This window comes from Channa argus, chromosome 17 (genome assembly GCF_033026475.1).
Source record: "Channa argus isolate prfri chromosome 17, Channa argus male v1.0, whole genome shotgun sequence".
Lineage (NCBI taxonomy): Eukaryota > Metazoa > Chordata > Actinopteri > Anabantiformes > Channidae > Channa > Channa argus.
The window spans coordinates 17871453-17897275 of NC_090213.1; the positions used below are offsets into that span (position 1 = coordinate 17871453).

The 25823-nt window shown below is 40.9% G+C and overlaps 1 protein-coding gene across 1 annotated transcript; it reads right to left on the bottom strand.

Moving 5' to 3' along the window:
* Positions 1 to 304: 304 nt before the first annotated feature.
* On the bottom strand, positions 305 to 23903 carry emilin1a (elastin microfibril interfacer 1a). Its single transcript, XM_067481098.1, has 12 exons — positions 23528 to 23903; positions 10509 to 10625; positions 8694 to 8860; positions 8311 to 8410; positions 7753 to 7861; positions 7511 to 7666; positions 4895 to 6166; positions 3589 to 4003; positions 3140 to 3265; positions 2939 to 2956; positions 2716 to 2850; positions 305 to 1969 (listed from the first exon to the last, which is right to left on the bottom strand). Exons 1-12 carry the CDS (start codon positions 23635 to 23637, stop codon positions 1647 to 1649), a joined length of 3048 nt encoding a protein of 1015 aa, XP_067337199.1. The 5' UTR covers positions 23638 to 23903; the 3' UTR covers positions 305 to 1646.
* Positions 23904 to 25823: the final 1920 nt, after the last annotated feature.

Consider the following 25823-nt stretch of genomic DNA (forward strand, 5'->3'; position numbering starts at 1 on the left):
CGTAAGGATGAGAGTAATAATACTGAACACAGGGTGTCACTGCAGTGCAGCATAAGAAACAGCTTTTTAATAGTGTCCTTTAATGTGTAGCTAAAATTAACCTAGTGAAGTCAAGACAACGAGATGAGAGAGAGTCAAAAGTTAGAGCCAGAGAGAAAATTTATCCCAGCTGTGTGTATTCATGAAAGCCAAAAACGTGCCAGACTGAATAAGTAAAGTCTTCAGCAGGCTGAACAGTGTAGAAACATGCCCATATGTACTGTACTTGCACATTTCAAAGAACAAACCCAGATGAAAATGAGGCAGCTGTGTCAAGAGTGTATTTGAAGCCCATGTGCATACTGTACATACATATACAGTACCTGGCCAGGTGAAGTGGGAACTGTTCAAATCTTCTCAGGCCACAAAAAAATATTTACATTCTTTTACGGTACACCAATGTATAGAAAAATACAAAACTACATTCCCACACAGAATAGGCGTTGTGAGCAGCTGATAGTAATGCAGGTATTATTTTCACTGCAATGTAAATATAATGCAACATTTGTCCCAATCTGCTCGCCGTCCCTGTAGAAAATGTGCCAAGATCGAATAAAATCCAAAATGTGATGATGTACATATTTTAATTATTGAATGCGTGTAGGCAGTGTGCATGTGTTCATGAAAAGGGTTGGGATTTTTCTCATTGATGGTTTGTGTGGCTAATATTATTTGTTATCATTAGCTTTAGATAAAAAATAATTTCCATCCACGATGGACTGATAGTCCAGCTTTGTAACTACTTTGGTGCTCCAGTCTGTGATGGCCCTTATTAGGACAGACTAGGAAAGAAAACGCTATTCTTACCTCTGGCCATCCACCTCCTCCGCCTGTGATCTTTCTGGGCACAGATAATGTCCTAAAATGGTGCAATTGTTTTGCTGCTGTATGAGTTATAAAATCCTGTGGATTGTGAACTGTGAATGACTTCACTGCATTTCCTTCTGAACAGTAGTGGTTTGGATTGCATTCCCCTCTGCCTACATCAATCTGTATCTCTGTTCCAACACAACTGGCATTCAGCGTTGGTGTTTCTGGGAATTTCACTTGTGGTCAAAATGAAACTGCGAGTAATAAGAAAAGGAATTATATTAGAAACAGCAAACAAAAAAGAGTGGACATTTGATATCCTGTGGGTGGCTAACATAGAAAAAAAAAACTAACATGACTAATCTTTTATCATGTAATAACATTTTCCTTGAATAACAATAAGTGAAACCCGATGCCTATCGTGGTGTCATCAGCAAAGAATTCAAGTTGATAGCACAGCATGAAATATGAAAATAAAAGAAGATCCTGCAGTCGCTTTTTCTTATGAAAACATGTCAAACTGTAAAACAAAAAACAAAAAAAAAAAACGCACGCATAGTTTTCCTTAAAGCTGTGAAACACAAAACAAATGACTGTGGTTTAAAAGGATATTTTCCTTCATTCTTAGCACATAATGTAAAATAAAAAAGTGTTATTCATATCGCTGAATGAATCCAGTCCACATATTTCAGTCTCATTGACTGTCAATGGCTCATTTAGAGTCTAGGAGACAAATGAAAAGCTTATGTGCTAAAAGATTCAACATGACCACCCAGTCAAAGTAAAACCACATCCAATTAGTCTTTGGTCTCATACAACAGCATCCCACTAAAGATGGTCAAAGGTTCAGATGAGACAGCCAGCTTTCCTGAAACAAGGTCTATACAGACCGTGTCTCCTGCCTCCATGGGCAAAATTATATTAAAGACAGCCAGAGCTCCTGGAATCTGCTTGGCCTCTGCCATGGGTTTCTCCAGGCCTTCAGGCTGATATCCAGCTGAGTCCACTCGAGCCACGCCAGTGTTGGATTTGGACAACACTGCTTCAATCTTTATGTTCTTGTGGCCCGTAAGAATACCACTGAAGAAGTACTTCCCACTCACTGGAGCTGTGAAGTAACCTAGATGGAAGGAGATGAACAGATGGAAATTATGGAAAAATGTCTGCTTGAAATCTCGGGATAATTAAATGATATATTAAAAATGTACAGGCTTGTTGAATTGCAATGGAAAGCCAATGAATGGAGGCCTATTTAACTATGCAATTTCTGCTTCTATTTCTCCCAGGTTTGATATTGTCTTTTGATATTGGTATTTCTGCCAATACAGGGAAACTGTAACTTTGATTACAATGGTTTCAAAATGTAAATAGCCTGGTCGTAGACAAAAGCATTTCTTTGGCCAATTTCTCTCAATTAAAAAGCAATCGAGCAATTATAGCTTTGTAGGCACCACTAAGAATGTGGATGTGTTCTTTGTATGTATGTACATTTAGTGCAACGGATAATTATCACAAATTAAGGTAATCTTGACATAGCCTTCGACAGTTTTCTTAACCGACATTTATTTTTTGGTCAACAAGAAAAATATTAAGTTAACCAGTACTAGCAACAGCTACTTCAGCGCCAATGTCATGTCAGATACTGTTCATAACTAATGATTGATTAGAGCAAAACAAACCAAAATGGATATTTCAAAATCTGGAAAATTGAAACCAAGTCTGTGACTATGGCTGGATGTTACTGCTGTAAAAGAAGCATATATGATTGTTTTGTGAATTGATTAACTCACTTTTTAAATTGACAAAAGTAAAGGCACATTGAGCTTGATGAACACCTGTTGTAATTTCAGCCAAAGCCGAACTGACCTGATGTGGGATCATAGACGCTGTTTTCATTGACGAGGACCTCGTTAAACAATATAGTTCCTGTGTCCCTCATCGGACGAGTCAGTGCAGCCGAGAAAGAGAGACGGGGCACGTGTGCATCAGACCCTGCAGGACCTGATCAGGGAGGAGAGTTAAGAATTAAAGTGCAATAAAGATAAGGTGTGATAAATGCTTGCATCTGTTTAGTCAGAACTGCACATACCCTGTTCACCTCTGAGACCTGAAGAGTAAGATGAAAAAAAGAGAGTTAATTATCCAACAACATGACTCTTTCTGTTTTTACTCTCTTTTTATTTCTATCTCACTGTATCTACAGTTCATGTGACGAAGCACAGATAAAAACTTGTAAATTGGTCAATGTTTTTACAGTGAACAAAGCACAGACAGAGTTTAATTTCTTTACCTGGGGGTCCTATTGGTCCCTGCGTGCCGTCTCTGCCTGGAGGTCCCACCCTCCCTTGAGGTCCTTCTGGACCCCGGAGTCCTTGTTCGCCTCTATCTCCACGGGGCCCTGGAAGACCTGGTGGACCTGGTGGCAGGAAATGTATGGTGAGACAGCTGGGAAACACCCGACTTAATGTTTCTGTGCAGTTTTGTTTCACACAATTCTAAAAACATGCACCAGGAAGCTGAGAAATCTAACCTGGTGACTCAGGATGTTCCTTCCACCATCCTGTTTACTAAAACTTATCTTTCAAATTGCAGGATTTATAGGCTCTTAAGTGCATACTTAAGACTGAGTATGACTGGATTCTGTCTTTACTTTTACTTTCTATCTATTTTCTTCTACCCAGAACCTTTCCTCCCCTCAAGTGCTCTCATATCCCATGTTCTTCATCTTCCCTAACTTACCCATGAAGTCCTGTTGTATGAAACTATAGAACTCTTTGGCCAAATCCACCACTGAAGAGTTCAGCCTGTGCATCTTGGTGTGGACGTTCTCCAACTGGACATTTTGGATATTGCTGATAAGATCTCCGTGAGACATTACTGTGATATTGAGTCCATTAACGCAGCTCCACAGCCCGGACACATGTTGATTCAGGCCCTCCTTGATCTTCTCCAGGCTGTCTGAGAAAGAGTCAAAGCGTCCACACACCTCCTCCAACTTGGAGAGTCTTCGATCCAGGCCGTCACCGACCCGACGGCATTCCCCCATCTCTGTCACATAGTTGCTCCTTATCATTTGGATCTCCTTGCCTAGGGTGCCAAACCGAGTCTCTGAGTCCTCAACGTGCTCCGTCAGCTCCGTTTGCAAATTGTTTACCTTGTAGAGAATCGCAGAGAATTGTTAGTGTGAGGACTCGGGATAAGTTTCTTTCTCCTATAAATAAACCTTTCATCTTTACTACCTTTTTTTTCCTGGTTGAATTTTATGCATTATGTCAGTGAGACTCTTACGTATGCAATATGCCCAAACAAAAAGATATGTATTCACAGAGAGCCTCATTTAATAATATGTGCACAGACTTGCTCTGACTTTGAGCACAAATAAGTGCGCATGTAAACTTTGATTCAAAATGTGCACACTGGCAAGTCCTAATCTTACCACCATGTGTATGTTAGTAATTCATCAAATTAGTCTAAACCGACAAGCATATGCCCAGAATTTAGCAATCTGCGTATAGCCACACCCCATTTCTTTAAGTTATTAAATGTATTGAGGTGTACCTAGAGGAAAACATGAAGTGGCCAAGTAATGATGTTAAAAAAAAAGGAGGCTCAGGCTGCAACAAACAGGGCGGTGAATACTGTGCCCCCCCCCCCCCCCCCCCCCCCCGTAGACGTGACTGGGGTCTCTAAAAAAGGGAGAGAGAGACACTTTGCTTTGTGCTATGGTTGAACTGCGTTATGTAAAGTAAAGTAAATTGAAATTATAGTATAGGTTAAACTGACCAATAAGCCACATCATAAAATCCATCTGGTGGTTTTAATAATATGGTGAATGCTGGTCGGGTCTATGGCTACACAGCCCACGTTGCCAATTGATCCCATGCTCACTTCCTGTCCACCACCACACTAACGCCACCAGGGAGAATTAATGCTGTAGCTGTTTGGTATGTACCACTGTATACAGTAGGAAATATAATGCACAAAGTGTTCTTGCAATTCCAATATGGCTGAGACTTATTATATTTTGATCATTACATCAACTTACCTCAGAAATGATGTCATCCTTGCTATTGGTAAGATCAGTCAGTGTATTCCCATGTGTGTGTACAGTCCTTCCCAGTCCCTTCAGAGTATCATTAATGGAGTTGAAAGTGAACATGACCTGGGCCAACTCTCCTTGAATGGACTTCAGATCCCCCCTTAATCTTCCGCTGTGCTCAGTGTGACCGTCCAGACGATCTTTCAGATCGTTTATGTTGGTTTTACATTGCCCAGTACACTCTTCCACTTCTTCTCGGAGACGTCCTACAGTCTCCTGAAGGTTGGAGCACACCTGAGAGCAGACAGATTCTCCTGAGTCGACTTTCCTTCGCAGATCCGTCAGCTCTGTCTGGCACCTGCTGAGTCCGCTCATGGTGGAGTTGGTAAGTGAGCGCAAGTCCTCCTCTATAGTGCTGCAAATGGAACAGTCCTCCAAATTACTGCCCAACGTTTCAACCTCTGTGACAATCCGGTTGAAGTGCTCGCCATTCTTCCCTGTCACAGCTATTAACTTCTTGACATCTTCCGTTAGGTTGATCACTTTTTCACTGAGCGAGTCTCCTGACACAGATAAATCGTTTAACTTGGTGTTAAACCTCTGTATCTCCTCCTCACTGGCCACGACTCTCCACTGCAAGGTTTTTACAGTGTCATCAGTCTTACGGCCATTTCCGTTAGGCCCACAAGTCTCATTGCACATGTTTGTGGTTGATGTTAACTGTTTGTCCAGGAAGGTTGTAGTGTTCTCCAGCTGACTCAGACGCCGACTATGGTCTGTCACCGTGTCTTCAAGAACAGCTATGTCCAGCTCTATTTTTCCAATCTTGAAGCTGTGGTCATCCAGCTGACTGAGGACAATGTTGCGCAACTGTGTGAAGTCTCTCTGGACACTGTCCTTCAGGTTGTTTCCAGTGTTAGTACATCTCTGCTCTGTCTTCCTCATTGTGTTATTCACCCTCTTCTCTAATTCACGTAGTTTGCCGTTCAACCTATCCTCTGTCACTTTTCCTTTTCCTGTCCCAGCAAGCTCCTTATCCAGCTGCCCTTTAATTGTGTCACACTTCTCAGCAGTGGAGGTGACTTGGACTTCTACAACTGACACCTTGTTTTCCAGCTCAGTGACTTTGTTGCAGCAGGCCTGGGACTGCTCATTCCCACTGCGTGATATTTCAATGCTCTGTCTCAGATGCTGGTCCATAGAGCTGATCAGCTTCTCCAAGGCTCTGATCCTGTCTCTGTCCTCCTGCTGTTGGCGCCTCAGGTCCTCCACACCAGCCTGGAAGAAACAGGCATTATAAGATTTTTTTTATACAGTTTTTTTATACTGTTTATATTCATTTTGTCTTCTGTGTTAAGAAGAAAAAAGCTTTTAGCAATGTTTCTGCATTTCAAAACGTTTGATTTGAAAGTAATTTGTATCTTGACTCCTAAGTCCCAAATGGTCAAATGTGTATAATGTACTTAGGGTGTGTACAAAGAACTACTGTATCTAAATAAAGTAAGAGCCATTTAAATTTGAACTCCACAGTTTCCCTTCCTGTACAATAAATTTCGATCCACAATAAACAATACTGTACTTGTAGACAGCCCTTACTGACCAGGTGCATTTGGGAACAATGGAGGACTCTTCCTGGTTTTATAAGATAACATTTTTATAATTTTTTTTCAACAAGACACAGCTAAATTAAATCTATTTAAAAGAATGAAATTGATTCAGCAGAATCAGACACACTGTGTTTGGTTTATTCGACATGTGTAAACTTGGCAACTACATTTCCCACATTGCATTTCAGCTGCTGATGGTTTGGTCAGGTGTTTAGTTGCATTAATTCTACAGTATGTTATTTCATGCTTTAACCACAAACAAAGATGATGAATGGGTTACAGAAGGCTGGTAATGTATACTTGTACTATTCAGTAATGACTGATGCTGTGTTAAGTGACTTGAGGCAAATTATTAGATTGGACACAGCTCCTACTGGAGTTGGCTTTATAGAACTTTTCTTTCAGCTATGTAGTAGTAGTAGCAGTAGCAGTAACTAAAATGTAGTAGTAGTAGTACTCTTTAGTAAAATCTGTGAAGTTTAAAAGTATTAAAATGATTGAGGAAAACTGCGAGCAATCGGAGGTGGGTGGTGTTGCAGGATGTAGTAGAGGAGGCTCTTTTATCTTTTATGTGTCTGTGCCCAGAGGCCAGTGGTTGCACTTTAAAATAAGCCAAATGAAAACTTAACTTATACATATTATGTCTGTTTTATGACAATGCTGGAAAACAGGGGTTCCCATTTTACTTTTTTATAACTCACTACTTGATTACTGACCTACTAAAACTTTTTTTTTTAATCATTATTTAAGTTTTATTGTTTGTTTGTGCAGCGCTGTGTATGGGTGTGCTGTTTTCCTATATTGCAGCCTGCATGTGGCCATTATATTTTACTGCTTCAAGCAGGAGAAATCATTTACAGAGCCCAACAGGGAACAAAGCAGGCGCATGAAATGTTAACAGCTAAACAAACAGAAATTGCACTCATTTTTGAGGTTTTCCTTCTACTCAAGAATGAGTGAGAGAAATGGGAAAGTTTTTGCCATGTTGATCTTGTTTTCACACACTGAAGTTCACCTGGCAGGCAGAACAGGACAGAGACACTCTTCTCTCAAGCTCTGTCAGTATCTCCTCCTTCAGAGTGTTCAGCTGGTTCCCCCGTGGCCTGTCCAGTTCATTGCTCCCACCGTTCACCAGGTGGTTATTAATGTTGAGCAGTGTCTGATCGTGGACCTAAACAACCAAATATTGACATAAATCCCTTGTCCCTACTTTTACACGTTGAAACTGTAGAAATGTTGGAACAGAAACACTTTTACCTGTGTCCTGTTGTACAGATGGTCTAGTTTGGTCTGGATGGTGTTGATAGTTTCCTTCATGTGCGGCTGAGCTGAATCAGCTGGGACAACGGCCCCATTCACACTAGGCCTATAAAGAAAAGGCATTATGGCTAATATTTCCCATAAGGGCCTGCATATGTTTAAATAAAGGATATCAACATAATATGAACTCAGGAGTGTGCTGTGTCGAGACGATGGGAAGAGACACCAGTGATTCTGTCTAACTTTGATTGATTCTGCTTTGATGAGCACAGTAAAAGTCAAAGAATAAATCAGTGTGTTTATATATAAAATCTGTTGAGGTCTTTCTGAGGACAAGCTGTTTATGTCTCCCTAACCTAATTACAGATCTCAGTGTATATGTTAATAGACATCAACTCTCCATTAGTTAACCTGAATAAACGGAAAAAGATACTGTGCATGCATCAGAGAGGAGTGTTACTGTAAATGTGTCATTGAGTTTTCTGGCATGTTTTTAGGATTTTTGTACTTTTGTAAAACATCATAGATGACGTATTAACAACAAAATTCACGTACAGCCTCTGGTTTATGCTGTGAATGGTGGTCTGCATTTGGTCGAGGTCTTTGGTCAGACCACGGATCTTCTCCTCCAACTGTTTAATCTTCTCTGTGTCACCTTGAGACAATAAAGAAAGAAGTAGAGTGGAATTCAATCCTAAAATTGAATAATCAAATTAATCATTACATCTATAGGCAGAGTTGTGAAAGGCCCTGAAAACCTTTTTTCGTCTTGAAATAAGTGACATGGTCCTACGTAACCAAAGGTTCTGCAAAAGCTTGAGCAGTTCTGGTTCCTTAATCTAGTGAAAGGTATCATTTTGACATAATTCATTCAGCTTTGATTATATTTTTAAAAAATGAATAAACAACATTTAATCTTTAATATGTGGGTTTCCTACCTTTTGTCTGTGGGACGTGAGGTTGCCCTACGTTGACCTGAGGGTCAGTGGTTATCTGTGGCCCAACATGGCAATCTTCCCCTGAGTAACCATGGCAACACTTCCACTCCATTTCTGTCACCATCTTGTAAGCTACCTTATACCGTGGCCTCCTGTACGTTCGGTAGCTGAGGAAGAAACACCAAGTTGAGAAATCGCATCTTACCACATTTCTTTTTTAAATTCAACATTGAGCTTTACAAAAATTGATTTGCTTTTTAATTCATTTTCCATTATTATATACTAGATCGTTTAAGCAAATTAATTGACATGGCTCTAATATCAGTCCGTTGGTACTCTAGTTTTTCTTTTTGACTAGGATAACTCAACTTATATGTCCATCAGATGGACTGCTATGAAATGTTTCTCCACAAAGGACTGCAGTCATTGAGCATAGATAGCAAGGGTGTGACCTTTTTTAGATTCATGACATAAACTCCTGACTAACTTGTGCCAGATCCAAACATTATGAGATTTCAAAACTGCAGGCAAACCTATGCCAAGGATCATTGGCGTTCTGTGACTCAGTGTACTGCTCATGTTAACGTGCACGTTCATAAAATGGCTATAAATAGCTACAAATGATCTACTGAGCGATGATGGATGGTATGACGAGTTCCTTTTAAACTTTATGTTATTTTCATCCCATTATCCCAAAGAAATCAACTAGATTTAGCCAGTCCTATGTGTTTATTTCTAGCATCTGGACGGTTCCTGTGAAAAATGAAAAGTTGTATTTGGCAAACCGTTATCGTTTCATCATTTATGCGTCACAGAGCCCTGCAGCAACAAAGACTCCCTCTTACAGTAACAGCCCATTAAAAAAACTGAATTGGCTGGAAGTCTCAATAAAGACTTATGGCAGCACCACAGGCCCATTAACAAGCCCAGACTGTGAACGTTTAGCAGGTTGATCTTCTTCATGCCAACCCACAGACATGACTGTAGGTATCACGGAGCCATTTCTGTGCCATAGAAAAGATTTCATTTTCCAGCTCCCTGCTCCGAGAGCGTGAGAAAAAGAGATCTAAAAACCTCTCGGAGGAAAAACAAAAACAACTGGCTTTTGGAAAGATGGAGGGAGGTGGAGTTCGAGAAAAGAAGCATAAACATAAAAAATAAGAGAGGCATAGTAAGAAGAAGAGATTTTCCTTTTACAGGGTAGGGGACTAGACTGTTGTGCCTGGAAACCCTGTCAAATTAATTCTTAGCATAGTCCAGGTTTAGGCTGAGGCCCCTAGGAGACACGGGGATCAAGAAGCCAGGCCAGGGTCAAACAACATGGTGTACACTTCAAAGAAGACAAGAATCAGGAGCATTTGACTAATGCTGTCTGGAGAACGTAATATCTACATTTGTAAAGGTCATTCAATCAATCAAATGTAAGCTAAATTTGCTCCGCCACAGTATTATGAGTGTCTTTGAGACAAGTACTCGATCACGGAGATTAACCAGCAAAGAACTGATCTGTAATTATGTCTACTGAGTTGTCCTGTTTTCACACCAGACCCAGCTACAACCAGACAACTTTCCCGTCCAGACTGTCATAAATCTCCAGAGAGGAAGATGAAATTGAAAAGAGCTGAGTGAAATCAGTATCCACAGACAGGAAAGAGAGAGAGAGAGAGAAGATGGACGGTCAGAGGGTACAAGCAGCTGTGGAACGAAGGACAGGAAGTTGGAGGAGTAAGAGTGAATACAGATTATATTCAAGCTGCACTGAGATTGAATCAGAGCAGATGTGAGATCCTAAAGAAGAGAGTAATAGATACTTACGCCACTCTGGGACACTGGCCCCAGGTACAGCGCTGGTAGTCTGGCTTGATGTATGTCTCCACCCCATCCTCCATCACACAGCTAACTGTGCGCGTCACCACATAAGCACACCAATTCCTAAGAAATCACACACACACACACACACACACAAGCAGGAAAAAGGAAATGACACATGAATAACTATGCAATAACTGGAGGTTTTACCATAAGTTTAAAGTCAGACGGTGACACACACTTACCACCCTACTTACACACACATCCCGTATCCACTCAGCATGCACTCTGCTGCTGATCTTTGTTTGCAGACAAAAAAAAAGAAGAAAGCACTGAAAAAATAGAATTCATAAATCTGCTGCATGTCGACTGAGAGGCTCCACCGAGGGTCCTGAGATCACTATCTTAAACCGCGGGCAGATTATTATTCTGTACAACATTCAGGAGAAATTGTCCGTTGGTGCAAATGTCAGATTAGTTCAGGATAACTGCGTGATTTCAACAATGGCTTCCATTGTATGCTTTCCCAAAGCCAAACAGACCCACACAAAGACTCACGCCCCGGCAGCGTTTATCCACATGAAATCTACAACTAGTTACAATCATGCCACGAACAATATGATTGTGATATATCAATATTTATTGTGTAGCAGGAGAGTACAATTTCATTTAAAAGGGTAGGTTTGCAATTATTATTTGTAAGCAGAACAAGTAATTATTTTGCTGTAATTATTTTTCAATTCCAATGGAGGTGGTGATGGGGGCCACAGTCCACAGGGGGCCACAGTCCACAGTCTATATTATGTGCAATCATTTATACTGTCTTTACATAAATACTACAGGACTGTGTCTTTAGATAAATACTACAGGACTGTGTCTTTAGATAAATACTACAGGACTGTGTCTTTACATAAATACTACAGGACTGTGTCTTTAGATAAATACTACAGGACTGTGTCTTTACATAAATACTACAGGACTGTGTCTTTAGATAAATACTACAGGACTGTGTCTTTAGATAAATACTACAGGACTGTGTCTTTAGATAAATACTACAGGACTGTGTCTTTACATAAATACTACAGGACTGTGTCTTTAGATAAATACTACAGGACTCTGTCTTTAGATAAATACTGCAGGACTGTGTCTTTACATAAATACTACAGGACTGTGTCTTTACATAAATACTGCAGGACTGTGTCTTTAGATAAATACTACAGGACTGTGTCTTTAGATAAATACTAGAGGACTGTGTCTTTACATAAATACCGCAGGACTGTGTCTTTACATAAATACTGCAGGACTGTGTCTTTACATAAATACTGCAGGACTGTGTATTTAGATAAATACTGCAGGACTGTGTCTTTACATAAATACTACAGGACTGTGTCTTTAGATAAATACTGCAGGACTGTGTCTTTACATAAATACTACAGGACTGTGTCTTTAGATAAATACTACAGGACTGTGTATTTAGATAAATACTACAGGACTGTGTCTTTAGATAAATACTACAGGACTGTGTCTTTACATAAATACTGCAGGACTGTGTCTTTAGATAAATACTGCAGGACTGTGTATTTAGATAAATACTACAGGACTGTGTCTTTATATAAATACTGCAGGACTGTGTCTTTAGATAAATACTACAGGACTGTGTCTTTAGATAAATACTGCAGGACTGTGTCTTTACATAAATACTGCAGGACTGTGTCTTTACATAAATACTACAGGACTGTGTCTTTACATAAATACTACAGGACTGTGTCTTTAGATAAATACTACAGGACTGTGTCTTTACATAAATACTACAGGACTGTGTCTTTAGATAAATACTACAGGACTCTGTCTTTAGATAAATACTGCAGGACTGTGTCTTTACATAAATACTGCAGGACTGTGTCTTTACATAAATACTACAGGACTGTGTCTTTAGATAAATACTACAGGACTGTGTCTTTACATAAATACTGCAGGACTGTGTCTTTAGATAAATACCACAGGACTGTGTCTTTAGATAAATACTACAGGACTGTGTCTTTACATAAATACCACAGGACTGTGTCTTTACATAAATACTACAGGACTGTGTCTTTACATAAATACTGCAGGACTGTGTCTTTACATAAATACTACAGGACTGTGTCTTTAGATAAATACTGCAGGACTGTGTCTTTACATAAATACTACAGGACTGTGTCTTTAGATAAATACTACAGGACTGTGTATTTAGATAAATACTGCAGGACTGTGTCTTTAGATAAATACTACAGGACTGTGTCTTTACATAAATACTGCAGGACTGTGTCTTTAGATAAATACTACAGGACTGTGTATTTAGATAAATACTACAGGACTGTGTCTTTATATAAATACTGCAGGACTGTGTCTTTAGATAAATACTGCAGGACTGTGTCTTTACATAAATACTGCAGGACTGTGTCTTTACATAAATACTACAGGACTGTGTCTTTAGATAAATACTGCAGGACTGTGTCTTTACATAAATACTGCAGGACTGTGTCTTTAGATAAATACTACAGGACTGTGTCTTTACATAAATACTGCAGGACTGTGTCTTTAGATAAATACTACAGGACTGTGTCTTTACATATATACTACAGGACTGTGTCTTTAGATAAATACTACAGGACTGTGTCTTTAGATAAATACTACAGGACTGTGTCTTTACATAAATACTACAGGACTGTGTCTTTACATAAATACTGCAGGACTGTGTCTTTAGATAAATACTACAGGACTGTGTCTTTACATAAATACTGCAGGACTGTGTCTTTACATAAATACTGCAGGACTGTGTCTTTACATAAATACTACAGGACTGTGTCTTTAGATAAATACTGCAGGACTGTGTCTTTACATAAATACTGCAGGACTGTGTCTTTACATAAATACTACAGGACTGTGTCTTTAGATAAATACTACAGGACTGTGTCTTTAGATAAATACCACAGGACTGTGGATCCATTATTTGCATAGGAACCATGGTACATGGAACCATAGGAACCATGGTTTAGAGACAGTTGTGTACCCCCCTTTTTAAACTCTTTTTTTGCATATTTGCTTAATAGTAGGCCTAGTAATAGGCAAATACAACCTAATTTCAATAATAACACATCACTTTTTTCACCGTGCCATTGCCTTTTAAACAGAAATGAAGCCTAAAAGGAAAAACGTGGGCAATACGAAAGTACCCTGATGATTCAATAGATCCACCTTTAGCAGGAATAGCTTGAAATAATCCTTTCTTTTTTTCTGTTCCCTTATTTCAAATCTCCGTTTTGTTCTCCCAGTGTTTCCTTGCTACATTATTGTGATAACACACCCAAGTTCCAGGACACCAAGCACGGTTTGCTATAAAAATACCAGTTGTATCCAGGTTAGTCATCGCTAGTCATACCAGTATTTTGCCCATACAGTACACACAGTACTGTGTGGACTTCAGCTCTCCCACTTGCTGTTGCACATAGCAGCCATCTTGGAATATGAAGTTGGAGTTGGTGAGGCTCCTCCACCCTTCAAATACAGAAGTCAGAATTAGGGGGGCTTTCCAATTGAAACTCCCTACTGGGAACTCAGAAATTCCAACGTCCCTGTTCAAATGGAACACGCCATAACACAACAGCAACAGCAGCAGGAAGTAGAGTCAGACCATATTTAGCGTAGCTTAGGACAAAGAATAGAAGCTTGGGTATTGGTTGTTATTGAGAAAAAGATCAAAGTAGTTTTAAGGTTAAACCTTATTTAATTAATCTTAAACTTAAGCCCTAATTCTTTACTTCAAAACACCAATCCTCTTAATAAAATACTCTCTGTGAACACTGTCCAAATCGACTTCACTAAACAAAAATGTCCTAATAAACACGTTCTTGAACTCAAACTCAAAGCGGCAGACAAGCAACAGAAACCAATACTCCCCCAGTCTGCCAGTGACCTCTTTGACCCTTAGATATGCCTCTTGATAACAACTGCACATAGATTTAAGATGCCGATGTCCTTCAGTCGCTCTCATCATTTCATCATCATTTTCATATTACCCAGAATCCTCATCCTCTGCTATTTCCATGGCAGTTATTATGGTCAATTACTGTCACTCTCAGATTCATCTGAGCAGAACTCTAAAGTTGGGAGTGTACAAGGAGTTCCTTCATGCAGGAAAATCAGTCAGCAGCTTTCGTCCCTCTGTCTTCATGTCTCTCTCTTTCCTTTTTTTCTGTCTCTCACTCTCTTGCCTTACATGTCCGCCTACTCTGTGTAACTCCTTGCTTTTTTTATTTTTAGGCTCCCCCTGTCTGTGTGGATCCGTCTCACTTACCGGTCGTCTCCTACGTTTTCTCACTCTCTCTTTCATTTCATTACTCTCAGCCTGCAAAGTTTCTAATGTTTCCATCCTCCGGTCTGATGTTGTTGCCTGCTGTTTCCGTAGTTTGCTACATGTAGGGCATTAAACGAAGACTAAATAGCTTTCGAACATTCTCAAAGAACAAGAAAAGTATTTATCCACTCTAGCTGATGAGGGACCTTGATGGGCTTCTCTGCCTGGGCCCAAATGAGAGCATCCGAATATCGTTATAGCACTATGTGACACAGAAACTCTGGGTCCCGCTAAAAAAACGACAAACCCCACAGTGTGATGAGTACCCCCCTAAAGTTTCTTTTGTTCTTAAGACCCTCAAGCAAGTGAAAGAAAGCCGTACTAAGGGACTCAACCGATCGATATCAAGGGGAGCAACATTTTTGAGCTAGAAAGTGTCATCAGACCCCAAACTGCTGAGCCTTTACCAGTTAAACAAAAGGGGGGGAAGTTTTCTACAGGCTTAAGCTGAAAGTGTTTATTTAAAAAGGAAATATAATGTAGACTATACATAAAAATGCTGATCTATATTTTAAATTATTTTTAGCTTTTTTGTTTTTATAATATTGTTATTAATACCATGTCACAAATCAACTAACATATACACAACATAGGAGTATGGATTACAGATAAACACCTTATGCAGAAACTAAAATGAGCTCATTTTGTCTAATTACAATTAATGTAGCTTTGAGCTGATTTGAAATGTATCCTGCTGCAAATGTGCTGGATCATTCAGTTCAGCCTGGAGTCAGCATTTTGCTTTGCTATTCTGCCATTCGTTGCATGATGTTTAATGTTTCAGACATCGGAGCACCACGGATTCAGAGCTACAATGCCAGCGCACATTTGACATCAGCGGCTGTCGCTGCTTCCAAACACAGCCGCATCTGCCTTTTCCAGAGCACTGCGGTTCATCATTGCACGGTGCTGTGCGAGGCTTTGCTGAGTTATGTGTTGATCTGGGGTTTGCTATGGTGTGTATGTTGGACTCAAAGATTTTTAAGAAACAGGGAATCCAACATCTCCATCAGCATTTGAACTAACACAGAGAGTTAGGGGAACATCTAAAATCAGACAGTGGTGATCAATCAAAACAGCTCTGTCTCTTCCCCCTGCAGTTCCATGGTGCCAAACTATTATCCTGTCTCAGGGTCACAGAGAGCAGATAAAGCATATAATTGGCAACGTTTCTCTGATATAGAACAGGCATCATGCCTTATATAAATAAACTAATTCTGTTTTTACTACTGAGCAGACACAGATGCACACACACACATATATATGCATACATACACAAACTCCCACTGACTCTGCAGCTTCCAAACACTCGCACTTACTATACATAGTTCATTCTCTGCCAGTTTCTTTTCCATCTTTCCACCCAGAGAAACACATAAGAGGAGCCTTTATACTTGTTAGAGGATGACTAAGTGTGAGTGCACTAAACAAGTGTGTCTGGGGGTGTCTGTGCCTGTGCCCGGGCATGAGAACGAGTACAGTGAATTTGTTTGTGTATGTCCCCGCACGTGTTCCCGCATGCACACTTTGTGCCGCAACACAACATTTATGCTCCCCAGCCGTGCTCGAATAAGCCGCATGAAGTGAAACATTCCAAACAGTAATCCAACTAAGTCTCATTAATCCGAATGGCTATGGAGAAGCTGCTCCGATGAAAGTCTACTAACTAGTCTTGGCGTATTTTTCCATACGAGTAAATTACATTTACGATCACACACAAACACACACCCGACACTGTGTACACACAGAGCCATGAATTTACAAGAGTCCCACACAGGCTGGCGAGGTGACTCACACAGGCACGAGGACATAAAAATATCAAGGTAATGAAACTAATATGCTTAGTTTTCCACTCAAACACAAAAGAGACCGTCCTCACATAACAACAACCCCCCCCCCTTTTTATGAGCCGTACTCCACAGTGTTTTTGTCCTCAAACCTTTACTACAACTAGTCAGAATGCAAAAAGGTTACTTATTTATTTTACCCCCACTTTAAACAGTTTATTCGTTGCACATCCTGGTCACCACAGGATACAATAGCCCAGTGGGGCATGAGGAGAGGGGACTTTTAACGATTTACCATTTAAGAGATGTCTCTCATGAGTGGAGGCCTACATTTTAAAAGGCGCATCCACAAGTTGGATTAATGTTAGAATGGAAGCGTTAATGTTATATTTCTAATCTACGTGGGCAAACAACACGGCGTTGGATGAATAGTGAGAAAGAAAACAACTGTGGGTGTGTGGATTCAGCAGCTTATCTTACTATTTCCTTAACAGCATCCGCGACACAGGAAAACCCAGCACATAAACACTCCCGCTGAATGTTTATAATCACAATATGTATTTATCAGATGGCAGTAGATAAAGACTGAAATGTGAAACTATTGTACAGTGCAGCCCCTTAACTTCAGCGACCAGTTACAGTCATTAGTCATTACAGACTCATGCTGTGCAGCCCAACATTAGTTAACCTTAAATAATAACCATTTGGAAATGCTTCCACAAAAAAACGAAACATTTATATCTGTGTACCGTATAGTTTCGGTTGCCTAATGATGGCGTAATGATTAACCATTGTATGATTTCCAAACCAACCAGCTGTTTTACCATTTGCCATGTTTAACGAATGGAAAGAAGATGAGGATCGACCGGTTTTCTCCTAGAGCACCTTTAAAGGGAAGTGAATGAGCACAGCAATGGAGCTGGGAGCTGAAGGTTCATCTTTACCATGCAAACAACACAAAGTGTTGTTACAGAGTTACAATCGTGTTTCAACCTACTTACAAGTTGGTGCACGTTAATTGATACACATATGTTTTCTCCTCTTCCAGCCAGACACATTCAAACATTCATCAAACCCTCTATTGTACACGTCATATTGTTATTTATAGAGCCATAACTCAGTGTGAGGGAAACTCTTGCACCTGTCTCAGCATCTTTTTGCTCCCCAGTAAATTTCACCTCCTTATAAAGAGGCCGACGGTTAAGCTTCCTCCTTTGACATCTCAGCCCACACAAACCAGGTTCATTTTAGTCCACAGCTCCTCAACAGGGGGCCCACAGAGGAGAGTCGTGGGTAAACGTGGGGTATTGAGTGACAAAAGTGGCTTAGAGAGTTCAGTGGGAGGAAGAAGGAATGAGAGAAAGAAAGAAGGAAGCCGAGGTTTAATACTTAGACAAAGAAATCATTCGGCGGCAACTATTGTCGAAGGATCTTTCATTTAACTTCAAGAGAAGCCTCTGACAGCAACCCGAATGAGTGGGTGGAAAGCGGAGTGCCTTATTGTTTGAACTGTGACCCAGAGGTCAAGAACCCCTCCAATACCCTTATAAAGGTATCCCTATAGACATATACACCGAAAAGCAGAGAGACGATAACATACACACTCGAGTTTGCTCACTCATAGTTGAGTGATCGCACGCCGACAGACAAACACTGATGACAGCAGACGCACACATTCTTCCAGTCTCTTTGCTTTGTCTTAAAATGCCGTTTTACTCAAACACACGCCTTTTTTTTTTTTTCCCCTTTGGACCTTTTCCAACATCAAGGGACAGCGTGATTGTGTAAACTTCTCTCTGATTGTTTAGCCTGGAGGTCACAAAGATATACTGTGAAAGTCCATGGTTCTGTCATTTGCTTTAACATTATTGCTCAAATGTTTCAGGGCTCCAGGATCTTCTGGGGGTTTTGTGCTTCACTTGACATTTAGCCATTTAAGGAGGCATGAGCATTTAAAATTGCAGTTGCCAAGAATACATTGGACATTTTTATTAGCTGTTCCAAAGCATAAACAGTAAGTTGCTGTCATGTTCTTCCATTTGTTCTTCAACTTGACTGGAGATTTATGGTTCTAGTTGTTCTTGTATAGTAGTACACTATAAGAATCACTGTTCTGTGACTTTAGCCCATCTAAGCAAAGCAAATAGGCTTTTCCCAAGTGCTATGCATGCTGGGAACTATGGTAATTAGATTACAATAGTTGTGACCGGAATGGGTCCCTTCACCCACATTTGCATTTCCATGTATAATGGGATTTATTTGCTGGCCCAATTAGCAGGAAGCAGAAAACGTCACAGATGAAGTGAATCTGGATGCTGTCCAAGGTTTGATCAAAAACAAAACTGTCCCATTACAGTCTAATTGCCAGGCGACACACTGGGACCTTTTCGGTGTGCTGTTCCCATTGGAGTGACCAAGTTTCGTCTCTATATGGCTGTCAGCTAGAGCTATGTTCCAAAATGCAAACGATTCAGAGGCTCGAACTGTGTCTGAAATCTGTGTCATCCTCCGAAGGCTGCATTTCTACACCATTACAAGGGTGTCCCATTGCAAGGGGTCCTTCGTACATGGGCTCTTTAACTCAACATGGATCTTTGGCGACCCAACATATCCCATGATGCAGCTACCCCCCAACGTCACAACAATATCGCATTTTCATGAAAAGCACAAAGTTCAACTTCATTGTGGTCCTAGAGGAAAAACCCATTCCGCCCTTATTGTATTTCAATCTGGACCAATTGTCCGACAGAGCCAACATCACCATCCTACAGAGCCAAAATACTGTAGATTAGAATCTAATGTTGTACATTTCAGATACGGTAGAAACCCAATCCGGTCAGGGCCAGTGTTCATTGTTGAACTGCATTAGCATCAGTTGAATAAACATTTTGTACAATGGATTTCAGTTTAAAAATGAGATCATAACATTTCAATCCCAATCCTAAAATACTCCATTACCATCGGAGTATATGAACTGCTAATGTTTTACGTATCCCAGCCTTGGTTTTGTTGTGACCTTGTACATTTCCCAAAATTCCTTTCAGCAACGGAAGAAGCACAAACTAAGTGCTAAGCAGTGACAAAAGGAAAGAATAGAAGAAGAGCAACAATTTACTCCTTTTCTGATCGTTTACTTCTTGTGAAGTGTATATAAATATATATGCATGACCAAATCGATAAGCTATGGTAGCCAAACGTGTAGTATTTACACGAATGGACATTTATCTGCTGTTATAGCAGCTTCCGCTATTTTGAGAATTCATCCCATATGATATTGAAATCTGTCAACAGGAATTTGTCTCCCTTTCACAAAAGAATTAGCCTCACCTAGTGCCATAGGTACAAAATTTTACCCACCATGTGTCCTGGAACTGTGTGGCCTCTAAACAGAAAACACATTAAAAGTAGATGAGAAAACAAAATCATAAAACTGCATCTATTAAGGCAGAAGTTAACCTCTTCTACTCGACAATGCAAGAAGTGTTCGTGGATCTTCAGGGAAAGTATGGTGTGTGCCATATTTGATTTGCTGCAAAAGTAGACACTGTCCTCCTCTCTCAGTCGAAATAAATCATGGTTTTATTTACTTTACAGCAGACTCGAAGCTCTCCACAAGCTTTTACCATCTGGGGATTTTTGTCTTTTCAACATGATTGCTCCAACATATTTTATGATCAGATCTGGGACTGAAATGTTCGTGTTTCAGGAAATATCAATGCAGCTCTGTGATTTGTAGTGCGTGGTGCTAGGGGGCATTGTTGCACTGAAACTAAACTTGTGTCAACACGACATCTGGAAGGGCAGAGTGAAGAAGAGAACATTTATCTAGCTTTTTGGACCCTGTAGTGACCCCCCCTAATGTAAAGAAAAAAGTGTAAGGAAGGACGCGTATGTTTCATGACACACATATGACGATGGTGACGATGATGTTGTGTATCGGCTCCCTGTTACTGGTGATCTGACTTCTTGTCCTTTAACCTCTATACGAACCACAACAGATCCACAAACCACCTCCATCCACACTGATGCATCAACACACGGCTCCTTCCCTCTCGTCCCTGTGTGTCAGGTCAGGAAATGAGCGGATGATGTGTAGCTCTTAACATTCTGGCAGGAGATGTGTTGCGACAGCTCTGTGTCTTCCCGAACCCTTTGTGACGACCCCATTGAAACGTCTTCGGCTCATTCAGCAGCCTTTACCACTCATGGAATACTTCACACATCTGTCAAAACAGATCAATTGAGTTCAAAGAGATGTCATGGGGGCAGGCCTCGTTGCCAAAGGGCGGCGCATCACCCCCCCCCCTCCTACGACGCGTCACTTTGAGAGCATGTGTGTATGTCACAGGACAATCACACTGATTCCTCAGCATTTATGAACCCAGTTCTTCTCTTCTGGTCTCCCTTCAGTCTATTCCTGTCATCTTATTCCTCCTTCATCAATTCTCTCTTGTCCCGTCGGCTCACTTCTGCGTTTTTTCACATTTTCTCTCTTCACTTTTGTCTCGCTAGTTTTCCCCATGTCTCCTCTTTATCTTTATCTTGTCCTGCTCTCACTTGTTTCACCATCCTTCAATTCTCTTTCCTCTCCACCTTTCTTTACGCCTCCCACTTTTTCCTCACTCACAGTAGCCGACAGTTGAGCTTCAGCATTCACCGAGGCCAGCCATCCACGTCCCATTACTCAGGCAGCTACACCAGCAAAACTGTCTTCAGATGCGGAGAGAGAAACGTGAAAGAAGCTCATATTGCAGGAACTCAACTCCCTGAAGCCTGGCCTGCCTTGCATACACACACATACATATACACATGCACATATAAACACACACTAAGTACAAACACATGCAGACAGGCATGCACACATGTGAGAAATCTGTCATTCATTCACTCAGACATTCTGTTGTGAACTCTTATTCACACACAAGCTCAAACACCTACATAATCAGTCATTCAAATTGCAAAATTGCGACGTCTTTCATTCATTTAGGATCACACAAACAAGTCACACACACACGCACATCTGTTCATGGGATCCTCAGGCAGAAGCTCAATATATGCTAATAACACACTATGGTGCTGTACTTCTAACGATGGCTCACTGACAGTATTAACAGCTTTATTAACACAAACACAAACCTCTATGACTGATTTATGATCTACAATGGCAACGACTTAGCTGGTTTTCTTTCTGTTCCACAAATGGAACATTAAAGGTGGTAACAGCTTAAACACTGAAGAAGTGAGTGTGCTCAGCTCATTCACCTCTAGTTGACTTCCAGAATGATGAATTTTCCTCCAACAAGGGGGACAGTGAAGAGATGCAGGGCCCCACAAAAGGTTTTCACTTGAGGGCCTGAAATAGTAAATATCTTTAATCCCTTTAAACCCTGTCCAACTTTGGGCCCCCTGAATCACCCCCTACTCATTCAGGGAGGGCCCCTGCCAAGTAGGTAAGAGACAAATCACCAATAAGATCTTTGTCTGACTTCTCTAAGAGTAACCCGGGTGATATTTTTACATGGTGGGCTCAAAAGCAGACATTTATTAGGAAAGATTTCCCTTATATTGAGTTGTTTTATTGACACCACAGATTGTCTTTGTGTTTTGTTTTTTTTTTCATTTCCAAGACATTTCATGTAATTTGGCAGAGACCTTTACCCAAAGCAACGAGTATAGGATACACACCAGAGACTCTTTGGGTTCAGGGCCATATCCAAAGACATATGTGACCAAGGAGGAGCAGGAATCAAACCACTAACCCTGCAGTTAACACCTGTGTGCCCGAGGTGTTAGTCTGCAGCATGGGGCCCCTCGGGGTACAATGCTCTCCCCGTAAGATGGTGATAGACATCTAGAGAAGGACACTACCACAACCACCAGTGAACATCCAGGGCTTGGACAATGAGATAGTGGACAGTTTTAACTACCTCAACCACAAACTGAACTGGTCTCACAACACCGACACCCTGTAAAAGACAGGCCAACGTCGCCTCCACCTTCTGAGGAGACTGACGCCCTCTGGAGTGTGCAGGCCTCTGGTAAGGACATTCTATGACTCTGTGGTAGCTTCAGCTATCCACTGTGCTGTTGTCTGCTGGGGTGCGGGCAGCACTGACCGGAACAGGAACAAACTGAACAAGCTGGTAAGGAGACCAAGCTCTGTCCTGGGCTGCCCGCTGGAGTCTGTGGATGAAGCGGGTGAGAGGAGGCTGTTTGCAAAGCTGACATCCATTATGGAAAATACTGTACCCCTCAGCCACAACATCTGACAGTGGAGGTTCTGTGCAGCTTCTTCAGTGAACGACTGATACACCCTCAGTGTAGGAAGGATCGGTACTGCAGGTCTTTTCATTCCCACCGTTGTAAGCCTGTACAACTCAACACTTCAGCTGAATATCGCTGGTCATCCTTGATTACTGTAAATTTGCTTTTGGAGGTTTTTGCTTCTTTGTTTTAGTTAAAAATGCATTTCCATACACACTGTATATTCCACCTTTTAAGTTTTGTAAATACAAAAATACATAAGGGTGCTGAATTTACACTTGTATAAAGACAAAGAACTTAAAGTCTTCTTAGCAAATCATCATCTTTTTTACACTTTACAATTTAAAAATGTGTTGTTGTTTTTTTTTTTTTTGGTTTTTGTTGGGTTTTTTTTGTTGGGGACGACCCACCATCCCCAAACGGACCCCTGTAGGGCCGGGAACCTCACTTTGGACACCATAGAAGAGCAGCAGTTTACTACGTGACCCTCGCCTTCATCAATCATCTTTTTTTCCAGTGAAGTTTAGTGAAGCTCTTTCACTGGTTCTGACAAAAGCATTTCAATGGCCGCATGTTACCTGTGTCTGCTCGCCGCTCTCTGTCCCGTCTGCACGCTGGAATCTGCGTATCCAAGTCCAGAACAAAGCCGGGTTAACATGAAGCCAAGCAGGTAAAGGAGCGTCCCCATCTTCACGTCCCGTGTGGCTTGAAAGCGAGCAAATGTCAATTAGTTCCAGCGTTTCTCTCGGTAGTTAGTTGCGTTCAGTGTATACGAAGATGCGGAGCCATGACTTCACAGGATGAGAAAGTCCCGCAAACCCCTTTGGTCCAGTCAAGTGCATTCAGATGGTGAACTGAGAAAGAAACGGGTCCGCTGGAGACTGAATGTGCTGCTGCGTCAAGAGTGGAGCAACAGGAGGAAAGTTTCCTGTCAGAGCTCTATGAGCTGTCATGCCAGCCCGGGGTCTCTCTCTCTCTCTCTCTCTCTCCCCCTCCCACCCTCCCTCCAATCCCCTTTCCTCCCCTCCCTCCCTCCAAGCTATTTATTCTGTTTCTCCCTTTTTTTTTTTTTTGTTTTAGCTCGACTCATTTCACTTCCATTCTGCTGAAACTGATTCACTGCCACTGGAAAACATGTTCGACTCTGCCAGAGCAATTTGTCATTAACATAATTAGGATGTGGGCTCCCCAAGTAAAACACACAGGATTCAGAAATGTTTAATCCATACAGCTAAAAAAAAAAAAAACCCAATGTGGACTGAGTGGTTATACTTAAATATTTCCCAAAAAGATAGATAGACTGGAACAGGGCATGTTTAACATTGTGTCGCATCACATCTTTAGAGACCAACTGCCTTAATTTTCAAAGCAACTTTTTTCCAGCTTTTGTTTTTTTTGTTCTTTTATTAGAGTTTTACGTCATTATGCTTCAAATGTTTTTTAGGGGGGGGGCAATTTCGCTCGTGGGCTCTTTTGCCACTGAACCATGCTGGTGTAATACACACAGAATGTTGTTTGACACCATGCTACTGACATAAGAAGGTCTGCCCTGAAAAACGACCTGTACCCCCTGCACCTCAGATGTCCCAGCACCCCAACACTATCACGGTTATCGATAGAGACATAGCATCCAGGATTTCCAAAGAGAATTTCAAATTTTGAACTATAACTATAGGTAAAAAAAAAAAAAAAAGCATGGAGTTAGTGAACTGTCTCAGCCCTCAGTCAAACGATCAGGCCGTTGCAGCTAAACCGCCTGAGTTTACTGAATTGAGCAAGGTTTTATTGTTTTATGACTCATAAATTTAACTTTTCATTCGTACAAGGAACATTATATATATATATATATATATATATATATATATATATATATATATATCTTGTTAATCTTATCTGCCCTCTTTTGATCTGGCAGAGCTGAGTAGTGGATGAACCCAACTCACGGACTCACGCACAAACACACAGCTCGCACTGTAGTAACGACTCCTTATCCGCTGGATAAAGAAACTGTTCTCGAGGTGTGATTGATGCTGCTGCATTCACGGAGCCAAGAGAGAGTTTGACTTCATGCCATGATTTACACTGCACTTCATTTCCCTTTTACCTCTTTCCTGTCATTATCTGTATCCAAATTTAGCCTGTGTGTGAAAAAGTTTAAAAAGACTTACGCAATCTCAGTAGGTCTGAGATACTGTACTGGAACCAAATCAGTTTAATTTTCCGCGGATGATGTTACAGTATAACATGACATTTTTAGCATTTGCTGAACTAAAAGCTAAAGAAAGACAACCCAAGACCCTTTTTTTCAGTGTGTTTGTTCATAACCCTTGAACAATTTTTCCGCTTGACTAACTTCGGTGAGAACTTCTTTTGGGGGAGTTATTTACTTTTCCTAGAGTTCCTTTGTCCTCCAACTTAATTTCAGCATTTTCACTCAATAAAGCGTGTAGGAATGCCCAGCTCTGCGATCCTCCCAGCAGCCCACTAATGAGATCAGCTCTCCCAGTTGCTCTGTCACAGAGTCCGAGACTCCCTACTGTGAGCATAGCCAGATGTTTTAAGGGTGATGAGACGACAGCAGAAGCATAAAAGCATTACCTGTACATGCATGATGTAAAATAGATACTCGGTAACATGGGAATTAATTCCAGAACACATTGCCAGTGGTTAGAACTGTTATGTTCGACATGGCTTATGGGCACTTTAGCTGTGAACTCATCATCATTAAAAGTTCAGGCAGACATACAGTAAATGTATATTGCTCTTGTAAAGCGGATTGGCAGCTCACAGGTGTCTCAACGTTTGTCGTCCATGCAAAACAATGTATTAAACTGACAAATTAGAACTGGACAATAGTAAGCACGGACAAACTTT

Excerpts from the sequence above, each read along its gene's own strand:
- emilin1a (XM_067481098.1), bottom strand. The coding sequence starts at position 23,637 with ATGGGGACGCTCCTTTACCTGCTTGGCTTCATGTTAACCCGGCTTTGT. Across the intron at positions 8,411-8,693 it reads TCACGTCCCACAGACAAAAG|GTGACACAGAGAAGATTAAA; the intron begins GTAGGAAACCCA and ends TATTGTCTCAAG. Across the intron at positions 4,004-4,894 it reads AGGATGACATCATTTCTGAG|GTAAACAATTTGCAAACGGA; the intron begins GTAAGTTGATGT and ends ATTCTCTACAAG.